General features: G+C 37.9%; 2 protein-coding genes across 4 annotated transcripts in view; both read left to right on the top strand.

Moving 5' to 3' along the window:
• Positions 1-16,448, top strand: part of apip (APAF1 interacting protein) — a 75,952-nt gene that overhangs the window by 29,862 nt on the left and 29,642 nt on the right. The window lies entirely within an intron of this gene.
• On the top strand, positions 10,835-14,329 carry slc35c1 (solute carrier family 35 member C1). Of its 3 annotated transcripts, XM_049717307.2 has the most exons (4): positions 10,868-10,957; positions 11,029-11,122; positions 11,804-12,309; positions 13,279-14,329. In XM_049717307.2, the coding sequence occupies exons 3-4, from the start codon at positions 11,835-11,837 to the stop codon at positions 13,854-13,856; spliced, it is 1,053 nt and encodes a 350-aa protein (XP_049573264.1). In that variant the 5' UTR covers positions 10,868-10,957; positions 11,029-11,122; positions 11,804-11,834; the 3' UTR covers positions 13,857-14,329. The 3 variants fall into 3 exon arrangements, with proteins under 3 accessions (XP_049573263.1, XP_049573264.1, XP_049573262.1); XM_049717306.1 differs by lacking the exon at positions 11,029-11,122 and having other exon boundaries at positions 10,835-10,957; XM_049717305.2 differs by lacking the exons at positions 10,868-10,957; positions 11,029-11,122 and having other exon boundaries at positions 11,745-12,309.

Genomic DNA, 16,448 nt, shown 5'->3' with positions numbered 1-16,448 from the left:
AAGGCCGATGACAAATCAACGAATTGCTGACAATCAAAGTGACTTTGTAGAACCAGAGACTGAAAACAAACGATAGAGTGTGACATAGCATATACGGCATTTTAGTTTGAATCTTGGTCACAATATTTTACATACACACATGCCATGGTGCCAATAAAAAGGTTGAACATAGATTAAATTTAAAAAAAAAAAAAGATCTCAGACTGTAACCTGCTTGAGTCATTTAATGAGGTTGATAAAACTGACCATCATAAAAGTCATCGATTGAAGGTCAGATATGACTAAATTTATTGTTTGTGGATTAATTGGGTATTTAAATTTAAATCTAGGTGACATTGGTGTAGAGTTCTGATTGTCTGCATGGGTGTTTCTTTCAGTCTTATCTGTGAAGGACTTCTCTGCTTTAACAGCTGGAGTGTATTTTGAATTTGTCCAAGAGTCTATTAGCACTCAATCCCAATTACCCTCACTCTAATGCATGTTGACACCATCCAATCCACTTGCAAATCCAAGAATCTCACTTCTTTGTGTGGAATGCCTCGAGTAGCAACAGCAGATGCAATTGAAGACAATCCTGGGGATGCTTGAAGGATATTCAGAAATAGAACATTTTTGCCGATAGCAGGCTAATCCAAACAAGACTAACCTTCATCCACTTTTAATTAGCATAATTGTTTATTTAATTTCTGGTTGGCTGGAAATTTGTGTTTGAAAGGAGATGATTGGAGTACTTCACATTAGCAAAAATGTGAGTATTTCTGTAGAACAGAAAATAATTCTCAATCAGCGGAAACAGACTCATTGACTAAAACATTGAGACCCACATCATCATACTGAGAAAACTGAGCCATGAAAAAAAGGGCTGTTCAAAAGATTAGAAGATAAAGCTGGATTTTATTACGTTGTTACATTACATATAAGTATTTTCCTGGGTAATATTTTTGACATGGGGTTTTATACTTACTTAGATGATGCAGGTGAGGTCTGTGGATCTATCGTTCTGTATTAAGTACCACTCGTGAAATGTTACTTGTTGCAAGAGGCTGGCAAAATCTAAGTGAGGAACTCAAGCAAAGTCCAAATATCCACCAGTTTAAAAGAATGTACAAAAATATGTTGTTTAGCGGGTACAAAGGCTAAAAGTGCCAAAGGGCTACACACAAGTAAAAATGAAACAGAAAAATAAGTGTGAAAGTGTTGTAGAATTACAGTATATGTTGAATCATTGGTTTAATGGATAAAGTGAGAAAGGGGTAGGAATCTCTATAAGCTATGCTTCTTCCTACTCCTTTTCGAGCATTCTTTATTGATTTATTTACTTATGTATTATTATTATTATTTATTTATGTATTTTTTCAGTTTGTTGGTTTATTTTTTGTTTGTTTGTTGTATGGACTTATGTGGCACTTTAGAGTGTTATTTGTTATGTTTTTTCTTTTTGTTTTGGATGTTCGAAATAAAGATAATCAATCAATCAATCAGTTCAGTTCAGTTGTTCCCGCCCCTGTCTCTTCCGTCACCTGTTGTAATGGAAAAGCAGTGGAGGCAGTGTGGTGCGGTGCCCGGTCAAGTGGAGTGGTGTGGTGTGGCTAATGGAAAAGTGCCATTAGTCTCTGACTGCATGGAGTCAAAGTGGCGGATGTGGGAGCACACAAAAAAGGGAGAGAGGACAGAAACAGCAAGGACTGACAGCACAAACACGCTCAGGAGGAATGAGGGAACAGCATGAATACAAGTTGTATCTGCATATAAACTTTATTGACAATACAAAGGCAAAAAAAAAAAAGTAAAGTCTGCAAGGGAAACATTTTCTAAAAATAATGAATGTTTCTGCTTGATGTTGGATGGAGACTGCATGGTAGCAATGTTAGTCCCTTACGAGAGAATCTTCCCAAATTAAGGCAGATAATTTGCATCAATTACAATGGCACAACTACAGCGAACAGCAAAATCAAGAGGAGAAGAGAGTTTTACGTATATGCATATGAATAAGCACCATTCTACAGTTATCTACATTACCCACACAAGCTGTTGGAGGAGCACAAACATGCAATCTGTAAGGAAATGTTCTTGTCATATCAAAGGGGAAGCAAGATACACAGATAACCAAGCAGAGCGATTTCAAAACTGAAAAAGTGAATGAAAATGCACAGTAAACCATCATGGATGCTATTTTGCCATGGTGTAATTACATTTAAAGTTGCAATTTGTAATGTGTAACGTAAGGCCTACACTGTTAATTGTTCGTTAACAATAATGTATTAATTCACAAAATTAGCAGAGGGATGTTGTTTGTAATAATACAGCTGTGGTTTCATTATTTCTTGATTTCCGTATAAACTTAATTCATTCCACACAGAGCTATCAAAGCTTATTTAGTACAGCCTACTGTAGAGTGATGGTTATTGTTTGCACACATGCATAATGTATTATGACTTCATTAGAATAAACAGTTATGCAAATAGGAATTTGTTTGGTGTTTACTCGGGTGTATTTGTTTTCAAGACAAGCTTTCCTTAATTGTTTTTTCGAAATTAAAAGATGCGTACATATTGCTATCAAGGGACTGCTGAATCTGATGTGCAAATCTCCTGGTTTTCAAACATGCACACATCTATTCATGTGTTCTGCAGGTGTTTTTATTACAGAAACTTAGTATTAAGTGAGACTTTTTGTTTTGTATCAGGTGTTACCATTTCAGCCCCTTTCTGATACATATCTTTGTACACCACTCTACATGTCAGACCTGGGCAAAGTACAGCCCGGGGGCCGCATCCAGCCCATTAATAATCTCTCTTATCCCTCACAGTGACACTAAAATGCCCAAATAGGTGTTTTATTTAGAAAGTTGTGGTTTTTATTTGCACACGTGTGGAAGCTCATGCACTTTCTTGGAGTTTGACAGTTCATTTGCACAGCCAAACTATCTCTGACTAAATTGAATGCTATTTAACACGTTCCAAATTGTAGTTTCCAAAGCCTTGTTCAAACGATGAGCTGATCAAAACACACGTACATGTACACATGCATGCACGCACGCACGCACGCACGCACGCACGCACGCACGCACTCAGGCATGCCTGCATGTAGGCACACACTCTGGGGTGCCCAGTCTTCTGGAAGTCCTGCAACTGTGTGCTGCTAGCCCATGAAATAAGCTGCTCCCCCAGTGTTCCACTATGCGCTTTAATTTAGAGCTCCAGTGGCCAGAATAACATTATGTGACCTGGTTATCCTGAACTGCCCCTCAGAGGTGTTTTTTCTTTTAGAAATAAAAGAAAATCCTGATATATAATGTCCCACCCCTATCTGAACCTAGTTTAAAGAAGCAAACAAATAATATTACTGAATGAATGTCGAGGCGAATATTTATTTGTAAGATACAAACAAATTAAGTCTTCTGCTTTTGTATTTCATCTTGTCATGGGTCGAAATTACATAACACTAGTTGTTCCACTTAAAACAAAAAAACAACAACCCAGATTTGAGTCATAGATCAATTGGGGGTATAAAATTGTTTTGGCATTCTTGAGATCTTGGATCTCAAAATGTTACACGTGCTCTAAAACACATCTAGCCATTTTTTTTTTTTTAACCATTCAGGATCAAGGGGAAACTGGAGCTTAGCCACTGTGACTGTGGGTAAAAGGTGACATGGATGGGCAATTTAAATGATGGATGCAGACCACAGCTTTTTATCAGTGCTTCTCTGGGGCCACATGACCAGTGTTTAGGAAGTTTATGTTATTGAGGTACTATGTTTGCCATGCATATCTATCCATAGATGAAAAAGCAATTACCATGCCTAATAATTATGCCAAAACACAGATTGTAGTATTGGCAGTATCAGATTTGGTTGCAAGCACAACTAGGCTATGTATGCCATCTAATTGTGAATAGTAATGTTCGAACTTTAAAGTATATAGTGGACTCCCGTTTTTTGTTGGGAATGGTGATTGGATTGGCCGTGAAGAGCTTTTTTCCCATGCTTCTTTAGAATGAACACAACCCTTTCCACAGGGCTAAAATGGGTCTGAGTGGGTCGGAGGAACTGCAATGTGCATTCGTGTAATGCTAACATTTTAGCCAACCAAGATGACACCCTATGATAGACCTTTTCTTTTTCATATGAAATTCATTCGTTTTCTGTACTGCTTATCCTAACTTACGGTTTCCGGTAAGCTGCACCTGAAGTTTTTGTGCACATAGATACATATGCAACCATAACCTCAGCTTCATAGCACTGAAAGTACAACCAACTCGAGTATTAGTACGTTTTTACCTCTCAAGTTCTTAGTAAGTCAATTTGAACTTCAATACAATGAGTCACTTTGTGGGTTGTGCAAGTACATGTTCTCATTGTTACAATAATGACCTTAATGCAGCAAATAGACAAAGCCATCTGGCAAACAAACACTGTTTGAAGCTGAGCAACCATGATAATAAATCTCTGTCATTTAAACAAGCTCAGCATATCAATCTATTCCTTGGAAGAGCAGGACTCTGATACATCAAATTGAGATGATCTATAGCATGCTTTTAATTTGCTTTGAAATAAATCAAATCATTTGCTACTAGTAACTAAACTCTTAACCACTCGCCTACTTGAATCGGCTCTGAAGTCGTGGAGGAAGGAGAAAGCACTAATTCATTTGCAAGAGACATAATCCTCCCTCTACCCAAAACAATGAGTGGGGTTTCCAAGTATGACATTAAGCACTACTTTTTGTTGTACATATATAAACGCATGCAAAAATGCGTTACAGTTGATAATTATCAATAAATGTGTCATATTTCTATTGCCAATAAATACATTTATTAAAATATAAAATAAAATGGTATTTTCAACAACCCGTACTCCCTAATGCTATTACGCTTTCTATTGCCATAAATCTTATTTCTTGAGGGACCAGCAGACCAACTAGTTCATATTCAACAGCCTGTGAACTGCAGTAATGAAGGAAGATACCATATGGCTAAGATCAAAACCTCCTCAACTGGAAAGAAAAACTCAGCTAATTAAATATGCTTCCCTATTATTCAGCCACTGTAATTAGATGAGAATTTATTCCGCATAAATTTTTCACTATGTCAGCAGAACCATGTCCAGAGCCTTGAGAAAATGGGGAATACCACTCATTTTTAACATCTCCCACAACTCTTAACATGCTCATTCCACGAAGCTTGGAAAAAGAGTTTTAAATATTCAGAATTTCATTTGTCCCCTCACATCTTGATTGGCTGTATAAATATCAATAAGAACTGATGTACACGAAAACACCCAAATACTCTCTTTGTCTTCTTATGTTAGAGATAATAAAGCCCAAAAAATCCAAACAGATAACAAACACAGCTGTAGGGAAAAGTAATTTGTTTTCCAAGTTCATTTCAAGGCGGCTCGGTGGCGCACTGGGTAGCACGTCCGCCTCACAGTTAGGAGGGTGCGGGTTCGATCCCACCTCCGGCCCTCCCTGTGCGGAGTTTGCATGTTCTCCCCGAGCCCGCGTGGGTTTTCTCCGGGCACTCCGGTTTCCTCCCACATCCCAAAAACATGCTTGGTAGGCCGATTGATCACTCCAAATTGTCCCTAGGTGTGAGTGCGTGTGCGAATGGTTGTTTGTCTCTGTGTGCCCTGCAATTGGCTGGCAACCGGTTCAGGGTGTCCCCCGCCTACTGCCCGATGACGGCTGGGATAGGCTCCAGCACGCCCGCGACCCCCGTGGGGACTAAGCGGTTCAGAAAATGGATGGATGGATGGAAGTTCATTTCATTCATTCACTTTTGAGCATAACTCACTGTCATCTTGTGTTGATCCAATTTATACAACACTGTTTGTGACTTCAGCTTCTGAGATAATCAATGAATTTCCACCCAGGGTGCGGAAACATGGGTGTTTTTTTGTTGTATTTCATGCTATCTTTGTAACTGAGGCAACAAATTCATATCGCTTTCCCGAGCCTCAACTTAATGTTGCTCACGTGTTGTGTATCTTGACATTCAAGTGATAATGCACTAATGAAAAGCAAAGAGCATTAGTGAGTTAGTACTCACCAAAAATGTACAATAAAGGCAAGAGGACGAATTTATTTGAATTAAAGCAGCATCCTGTAATTATGAGGAGTCTTAAAATCTGTTATTATGATTCGATTGACTAATGATTAAAGTCTGTATTCATTTGCATTAATATTTTATTGGAATTGACTGAGAAGTACGACTTTAAATAAGCTCTATAGTCTGTCTTCTGTTAAAAGGCTTGTGATTAAAGACTGCACAGCTACAGCACTTAACCACAAACAATTTAGTACTTAAACAATTCTCCTGCTTCACTATGATGGCATGACACCCCCCAAGGAAAACTGGAGTGGTGTGTGACAGCATGTAACAATTAGAAGGAACACGGCCAATTTTAAATGCAAAATGGGAACAAATATTGAACCGGTCTAGGTACAGCTCAATCCCTATTAGCAAGTGTCATTCAACAATGTGAAAACTATGCTTTGGCCATTTGGCAACCCATCATTCCAATCTAATTCTAATACCGCTTGGTATTTTGCAACTTGTAAAGATTTTGATTGAAAATATGCCAGCATTGAAAGCTCTACTGAAAACAGTGTTGATTCAAGCGCGTATTGTATTCTGAAGTATAGTTTTATCACTGTATTTAAAGATGACTCTTGTAGGAGTTTTTTTTTTTCCAATTTTGAGTCTGGATATTACAAAAAATAAATGGCAATTGTTAGTCACACAGTACAACATGATAGCTCTGCCATCAAAATCCACTGCAGCATGGATGCGTTCAAAGCAAATTGTATGTAATTAGAGTTTGTTTATAGAACAACACAACACAAAGTCATCTGACTGCTTCAAAAACTATTTCTAAACTCATCATTTAGGTGTGTGGTGGCCTGATATTGTGGAATTTCATATAATTGTGCTATTGTATTTATATAATTATTTTAAATTATTATTATATAGCTCCAATTCATAAGCACTTATCGCAAAACACTGTCCAAATAGCAACTATTTTCGTTAAACATTCAAAAGGACGTGTTATGAAAAAAGTACGTTTTTAATTTTTGTATACAAATAGTTAGGTCGTTATGGTGGATGCCTACCCATCAAGTGTAAAATGAAAAAAACACAAAATCATTAGTAATCTAGTGCGGAAAATGTGTCAGCGCCTTACATAGACAGTGTCTACTCACTGAATCTGAAACTGGGAAATGATCTACTGAATGTTCTGCCTTAAAAAATACTATCACTTATTCTATTCTTACTATTATGATTACGACTACATCAGGGCTTCTATAGCCCAATCAGTAATCTGTGTAGTCCCAGTTAAGACCCACCAGCATTTTATGTGGCATTCTGAAGAATATTTCTAAAACATTTTCTCAGTTCCCCTCTGTATTAGTCAAGCCCCCATTTAGTCCCCCAGAGAGAAAAAAATCCTGGAGTCAATCCGAACCTTTCCTGCATACGGTCGGAGTAAGATAACTGCCAATAGGCAAAATTTCCAACAGAAAATTGAGGTTTCGAATAAAAACTACCCAGTCACACCTTCTGTCAAGGTTGTTTCGAGAGAACTAACTTAATTTTCAGTGTTGCATTCAGTGACGACTGCACTTCTGGTGACCGTGCAGGCAAACACTTTAACTTCCCTTCAAACACTATGATATAATACTGCTATGATACTTATATAACACACTACACATTACCATTATTACCAAGATAACCATTGTGGCTAATTTCAGTTTTCCCTGGTGTAATATTTACCCTACTGATTATTTCATTACATGTAGATTTTGAAATCCTTCATAAAACGTTTCTGATTTTATTTTCGTTGATGTATTTAAATGTATTCACTATTCTATAGCTGACATTTCGTTTCTTCCAGGAGCACCTATCCTCCAGACTGTATGGTCGGATAGTGATCATTTGTTTGATTTACCTTCCACACTTGTACATTTTGTGAAATCGATTTTAAATCTAGGATTTATTTTTTGAACTGACTCTTGTTAATGATGCATCCTTTAATCAACTTTTCAATCTGCCCTTCCTGTTGATTCTAACAGCTGCATTTCCTATATTATGCAAGAATTATTCAAATGTATGGTAATTAGACTTAAGTAATATGTATGTGGTACGGAGTGACGAGGCTGTTGTTGCACTAAAAAATATTATATTTTCTTTTGTATAATGTGTTTGATTTATGACATTTGTTCACATTTTGATTGTTACAGAATGTGATATTGGACATCACAGCATAGGGCGTTGAGTGGTGAGCGTTTAGTTAAAAGGGACATTTGGACGCTTATTTTCAGCCTTGCTACTACATAATATTAATTAATGAATTTATGGAATTTAATCATTTCATAGTTACTAGGCCCTTCTGTATCACCTCTATTAATTCACTTATTTTCCCTCGCTCCTAGGACATGCCGGATAAGTGAAAGGGGACATATAATTGCCTGTTTATTTATTTATTTATTGTCACCGAGGATCATGTCATGACCTGTATATCTAACTGTGATGTTTGTTTCTTTCTCGGTACATACTAACTCTGAACTACTAATCATAAATAAGAGCCCTTAAGTAAAAGGATAAATAAAAATCTTGGTCAAAGATAAAAACAAAACCATTGTGTCCACTTTTTCCTGCACACAACTGCCACTGCTGACTGCGGGATGAGTCATCTGACTCAACTTGGTCTCTGATGACAGAACAAAGGGAGACACATCAGTACAACAGTGATAAGTAGGACACTTGCACATACTATACTGCAACATCATTTTATGTTGCTGAGCTAGAATAAGACAAAGAATGACCAACTTGAACCAAATAGTTAAAGAGCTTCTCAATGGCTCTATTGAGCTGTTCATTTCTGAGGATAGTTCATTTATGTTTGCTATGTTATGTAGCAGGATGCCTCAAAATACAGAACATGTCTTTTCACTTCAAGGTTGAATTGTCATTGTCATTGACATGACTCGATGTTCCATCTTTGGAGCATGACAAGATTGTATGATTTGTGCTAGAATTGTTTTGTGCTGTAACTTCATCAGTACACAAGCAGTATGACATGCATATAGTATTGTAACTTAGTCATATTCCTTTCCTTTCATTTCTTTCCTTTCCTGATATATTTGGTGGCAATAACTGCATAGTGAATTTCTAAAAAAGCGGTTTCGGTGCTTCACTGGCCCAAGGTGCCACCTAGAGCACATTCTCTCAGTTGTTGTAATTGCTAATAATGAGTGGAAATTGCTGCAGCTCGGAGAGGTCAAGGAAACGGAACTTCAAATGAATATCAAAATCAGACAAAGTCAAACTACTCCGATCCAAGTCTCGGTATGAGAAGTAAAATACCCTTCTTGAAAGCAAATGGGATGTCCATCCTGCTGCAGTTAGAAACGTGACAGAACAGACCAAGCTGTTTGAGAATCAGCCGAAATTCCGAATGGTCAGCACACTCCGACAGAAAGGGAACTATTTTGTCCATGTTCAGAACATTGAATTTACGTAATACTCAATTGTCAATAAAGGTCAATAAAGGATCCCATACATTTTGTATTTTTGCTGAGCCTAGAATGTTGGGTATCAGAAGCAACAGTAAGATCAATTGCATGAACACTTCTTCATCTTTTATAATGTGCAAGGTAGAAAAGGACTAGATCTGAAGATTTTACATCCCTGCCAATTCTGTGAGGTTGGCCACACGGCCTCCTCGGCTTCTCCAGCCTCAGAGCAGAGTAAATCACCCAGATGATTTTTGATCCTGGATGGATGGATGGATGGATGGATGGATGGATGGATGGATGGATGGATGGATGGATGGATGGATGGATGGATGGATGGATGGATGGATGGATGGATGGACTATTGATTGTGACTTTTGGCTCCACACCTCAGGTCACCGCAGCAAGTCACTCACATAATTAGTTTGGACGTTTCACACCGGATGCTCTGCTGATGCAACACTCCGGTTTATCTATAGTATCTACAGCGGCTTAGACCAGTACTGAACAGCTCTCAGAAATCACAACATTCTAAAATCGATTATACATTTTTGCCCAATTGAAGCTGAATGTTTCCAGTAGCCAACTGGTGGTTTGATTAATAAAAAACATGTTGATACACAAATCGTCTGTCAGCTTTAAGAAAATTATTGAAAAAAAACATTGATAATCTGGTGTCTGAAACAATGTACAAAGTATTTGTACTGCAATTAAATAATTTCTTTGTTCATTTCCCACATATTGTTTCAGAAAATTATGGATGCGTTGACTTTGGATGATTTAAAACGTTAACAATAAGCACCCTACCCCTAAATAGCAATATTTTCTCACGTTGTCGCGCTTGGTGGAGTGAAAAAAAATCGATTCTTTGCTGCCATCTCGTGTCTTTATGCAACATTACATCCAAGGGGTGAACCTGTTACCGACACGGGTGAACGTAAATTTTGAGACTGCCTTATTTGTCCATAATGTAGTTTTGACGCTGAGTTTTTTAAAGTATTTTTTGTTTTTTCTAGCAGATAATTATTTTTTTCTTTAAAGTTTGACCCATTAAACCTTGCTTAAAATTGCTTCTCATGAATATTACTACTGATCTCCTTAATGAATAAAATAAGGGCAGATTCTGATTCAGTGTAAAACAATAAAATCTTCCAAAAAAGTGCACTTGTATCTCTGATCTAAAATATCGTGCAACCAATAAGGTCCAATTGGTTTCAGCACTAACATAATAATAATAATAATAATAATAATAATAATAATAATAATAATAATAATAATAACTGTTCGACTCGGGGGATATTCCAGGAAGCGGGTTATGTGAAAACTGAGTAAGTTACCCCGGAAACGAGGGAAACTCTGAGTTATCCGTTCCAGAGAGGTAACCTAAACTCTGGGTCAGTTACAGGTCTACATAAGGACATCTAATCAAGTAAAATAAGGTGATCTGTTTTTCCTCAGTTGTCATAATGACTCGTGGTATCGGAGCTCAATTGATAATGGCTTTTTATAGGAGTTGTCCACGCGCGTAACTCTAGGTGAACATACTCAGAGTTGGTTGAACTAACTCGGTCAGCTTTCTGGGACGAATACTCTCCCATCTCAGAGTAAGTCAACTAAGAGTCAGGGATAGACTCAGAGTATGTTAAACCTGCTTTCTGGAATAGCCCCAGGATCTAAAGCAAACAAAGACGTAGAACATGTTCATGTTTTAGTGGGACTTGATTAATGAACTGGTGTTCACGATAAGCATTTTTTATAGAACGATTGATTCAAAGAAGCGGTTCATTAGTATCGACATTCGTTCTTTTTTCATCGCCCAAAAAATCTTAATTTGCTCTACAATTTCCACGTGATTTCGTGATGTTTGGCATTTGCGTAATAAGTAATTACTTGTATTAACTTAAGTTAGATTCAGATCGACATAAAAACAAACTCTAACAAGGAAGTGTATGACAAAAGGTGACGTCATAAACTTTGACTTCCGGGGCTAATATTTACTTTCAAGATAAAAGGCGTAAACAGTACAAAGTTGCATTTACGTTAAACTAGCCACCCAGATAATAGTTGGGCAGAGATCACTTTATTTTGGGGGATTTTGTTTTTTAATTATACATAGGATAGTGAGCATGTTACTTCTACGGATATGACATATTATATTTTGTCTTTGCTTTTATAGCAGCCAGCCGGCAGTGACGTTGGTGCTGCGTTCAGCGCAATCTTGTACGTAATTTTAACTGACCGTTAGCATCATACAAATGACAGTTTTTCTGTTCAATCATGAACAGGACGCAGCTGAAGCGGTCCAGTATTTTGAGGATGGCTGGTGTGGAAATGGTGGACCGAGATGGACTCGGGGAGACCTTCGTTCTCCGGGCTGCCAGGATAGCAGCTGTAGTAGCGCTGTACTGGTTCGTCTCCATAACAATGGTGTTCCTCAATAATCACCTACTGGACAACCGTGACCTGGACGCTCCTCTGTTTGTGACATTCTACCAGTGTGTTGTAACTGTGGGGCTCTGCTGTGTGATGCAGTTGTTGTCCTCCGTGAGGCCGTCATTGATCGACTTCCCTTCGGTCAAATTTGACATAAAGACGTCCCGCGAAGTTCTGCCCCTGTCGGTGGTCTTTATCAGTATGATAACCTTTAACAACCTGTGCCTAAAACATGTTGGAGTGGCCTTTTACACCGTGGGACGTTCCCTAAGCACTGTATTTAATGTGTTGCTGTCATATGTGATACTGCAACAGGCAACTTCCTTCAAAGCCATGTGGTGCTGTGCGATCATTCTTGGTACGTCCATCATGTTTCTCTTATTATGCTTTGCAGGGGTATTCTGAAATCTGAGCTGGTCTTGGTGTGATCTCATAGAAACACCACCATCACGAAACAAACAACATACAAATATAATGAGCAACAATTGGCAGAGTTAATCATTTAAATCAGGGGTGTCAAACTCATTTTTTTCGCGGGCCGCATTGTAGTAATAGTTTCTTTTGGAGGGCCATTATGACTGTCAACCCAAATAAATGTATGAGCACCTCATATTATATACAGTATAAGCTACAAAACAAACTGACAAATGACTCGTTTTCAAATCAGACGAGTAAAAACTGGTCAAATATTTAAAAAATCATATTTTTAAAAGTGAAGACAATTTGCAATTCTAGTAGACACATGAATTTGATGCACAATTTGTCTTCACGGGCCACATAAAATGATGTGGTTGGCCCCCGGGCCTTGAGTTTGACACCTGTGATTTAAATTAACAGCAAGTTTACTAATTGGAGCAATTTGTATGTTGTTTTGCAACAACCTGCTAGTATTATTATCCATCCACTGATCCATCTATTTTCTGAAACGCTTACTGTCAAACAAATGGCAAGTGACTTTTACTCAGTGGCACAGAATGAGATAAACAATAGACCGTTTTCCAATTCTGGCTGTGTGGGCTTTCTTGCACAAGTGTGCACACTCGCTTTCAACAGGAGATGTGGCTATTGGAATTACCATTTGAACTCATAAGTGGAGGGTCAACACACTTTCCGCCATTTAAAGTGCCCTTGATTTATTTTATTAATTTGCGTTCCAGCAGTGCTATTTTTATTTTATTTTTTTCAAATTACTTGGACAACTTGTAGGTCACATTTAATGGTGGAAAAAGGGTTGAAATTAATTACCTGGTCATTATTTTTTCATAACACAAAAAAACTGGCATTAGAGGTGGAAAAATCTCATCCTGCTTGTTTTGTTGTTTCTCAGGTGGATTCTGGCTTGGTGTAGACCAGGAAGGCCTGGCAGGCTCCCTCTCCTGGTCAGGTGTCTTCTTTGGTGTGGTCGCCAGTGCCTGTGTGTCTCTCAATGCGATACTCACGAAGAAGGTGATGCCTGTAGTGGACGGAAACATCTGGAAACTATCCTACTATAACAATATCAATGCGTGCGTCCTCTTCCTCCCACTCATTCTTGTGTTTGGAGAAGTGGGACGCATCACCAGCTTCAACCGCCTCACTGATATGTGGTTCTGGGGCATGATGACACTTGGAGGAGTGTTTGGGTTTGCCATTGGTTATGTCACAGGACTGCAGATCAAGTATACCAGTCCGCTGACACACAATGTCTCAGGGACCGCCAAAGCTTGTGCTCAGACTGTCATTGCAGTGATGTACAACTCTTCCAGTAAAAGCCTTCTGTGGTGGACCAGTAACATGTTGGTTCTAGGTGGTTCCTCAGCCTATACATGGGTCAAGGGAAGAGAAATGAAGAAAACTCCTTGCAATTCTCAGAATCTCACCAAAGAAAAATTGACACTTGGGGAGAAAGGAAACACAGGCGTGTAGTGCACCTGTATTGGTGGGGGGGGGGGGGGAGGCGTTTTAAATGAATCCTAGAATTTCAGTCATTTTTTTGTTTGCTTTAGATTATTTTTTGCAAACGACGTGAAATGCGCCACTAGTCTTTCAAGGTTTAATGATTTAGTGAGTTTCTAATTTCATGTCACTTTGTATATTTGTGTGAACTTTTTATGCCTTTGTATTCCGTGCTATTAGTGGTACCTTGACATGCACGTTTAATTCAATCCAGACCGATCAAATAAGTTTATTTATGCTTCACTTTTCAAAATAACACTATTGATTGAACAATGGTTCTTATGTGAAAATCAAATCCTTATTTACGTCACTGTATATACTTGTAAGTCAAAGTAAAAAATTTTTTGTATTTGTTTGTTTCAAAGACTGACAAGTCATAACGTGTATGCCACTGCCAGAGGGTAAAAATGTATTTCATAAACATGCACAATATTTTCAACTAACATTGTTCCTCCCTTTTGAACGTGAAGGGCTATCACTATATCAATCTATTCACCCATATTTTCTAAAGTAGTGGCTTTAAAAGTTGACACATCTCAAATGTCTGGGTGTTGAGATGCTAAACTTAAAAGACCAAGCTAAATCATTTTAAACCTTTAATGTTACCTACAACCTGTACAAATGCAAAACTGAAGAGTTTTCAAGTGGAAAAATTAAAAACATCCTTGTACACCCAGAAACTAATATAATTTATTACAAAACCTTTAACGGGCACTCCAGGCATAGCTGTATGTCTCATACATGCAAATTCTTTGTGCAACTCCCCTCACGGTGTTCTTTTATCTATGAACATATGTGAATTAAAAACGTTTATTGATGTGTGAAAACACATTACACGCTTAAGTTAAAATAACATAATGGATGAAAGAGTTTTTCCAGTGTACAGTATATTCATTAAACCTCATGATGGGACAGAAATTTGTGCTCTGGCCTTTCTACATCTCTCATCAAGGTTTTGCCTCATTAGCATGCCCCTATTATTCTCATCATGTACCCTCCACTTTAATGCACAACTGCCCTCGGATGCATATCATGAATACTAAGCAGAGGTATTTGCTAAATTCAGGTTTATGCAATTGACGCTATAATGAAGATTTATGCCTTGATGGTGAGAAGTGGCCATTTATTTAGTTGATGAGTGTGACTTTGACCAGATGATGTGTGAGAGGCAGCTACAGCTAGGTCCAGTGATTTTCAGTGACGCGTTACAAGATGCACATTTTTGAGCAACCAATCTAATGTGTTATTTTTTTCCTCAAAAGTAATCAGACAACGCAAAACGCTATTTTGTAAAATATATTTGCTCCAGTAATTTCAGCTGGTATGAAAGTGGGCTTTAAAGTACACAAAAGCAACAGCAAAGAAAAAGGTAAAAACAAAACTAAGCACTAAACCTTTTGCTTTGACTTATTGGCAAGGGCTGAGATTCAAACAACCAAACAAAAGGTTATGCCCAGAAACCCAGTATCTTTTTTTAAAAATATATATATATATATTCTGATACATTAATTCATCAGTACTTCCAAATTGAGTGTTCATTGTGTCTTTAGCTGGGGAATGAGAGATCATAAAAGGGTGGTTTACATGTGCAGATAAAGATAGGAACATTTCAATTGACACTTGATTGTGTTTTCATACCCAGGAGATTTTTTTAAATCAATTCAACGATGCTGCAATTCTGCATAATGACACTTGATGGCAACAACACTTCACTTCAGTCAGTACAATCAAAGCTAACTTATGCTTACATTTTCATGGAGCCCTTTTAAATATGGTGATGTTCTGTTTTTTTTTTTAAACGCTTTCTATCGAATGACAAACCAAAACACTTTGTGCTCTCTGTATTTTTCCAACCACTATTATTCCATGGCTCTTGCAGAAATTTCCACTTAGCGTCCCATCTGTCATCTGTCAGGTTGACAAACACAAGCAAACAAAAGCATCCCTTTTACTGGAACCTAAAAACCTGTTGAACAAGTTGTATTTCTAAAAATCCTGAAAATGCCATTAATGTTGTTTCAGTGGGAAGATCACATCTCTGTATGACCACAATAACCAAAGTCCATGTCCATGGTTATTAAAGAGGCTGGCGGCCTCTTTTCTCTGCATTCAAATTGAATCTGCTCAAATGTCTGTGACATATTGCTATGTCCTGCAAAAAGGGTCCAGTGATTAGAGTCGGAGTGCACACAAGAAAAAGAGGGTTACGTACAGAGTCGAGCGGGTGCAGTACCACTGCTTGTTTTGTAACCAGCGGCTGAAATTAAGTGGAGTGTTTCCAATATTACAGCGTGAGGACAACAACAAAATAACACAATGTCTTATTAATATTTCCAGCAGGATGTTCAGTGCAATTACGAGCCAAACATTTGATAGATAGCAGTCTTAGGGTCACTAAATGAAGAGTAGAAATGGAGCGCACTGACCAGTTTGGCATAGATGATTTATGTTCAGCTTCCATAGAAAAGAATACCTTGAATCGCCAAAAAAGTCTATCTGGACTTGTTTCAGTTGTTCCAGATTGTAGTTTCTCTGATTGTGAAATTCTTCTTCTTCATTACT

Source organism: Syngnathus scovelli, chromosome 4, assembly GCF_024217435.2.
Source record: "Syngnathus scovelli strain Florida chromosome 4, RoL_Ssco_1.2, whole genome shotgun sequence".
NCBI classification, from domain to species: domain Eukaryota; kingdom Metazoa; phylum Chordata; class Actinopteri; order Syngnathiformes; family Syngnathidae; genus Syngnathus; species Syngnathus scovelli.
This window is presented reverse-complemented; position numbering and strand designations above follow the sequence as displayed.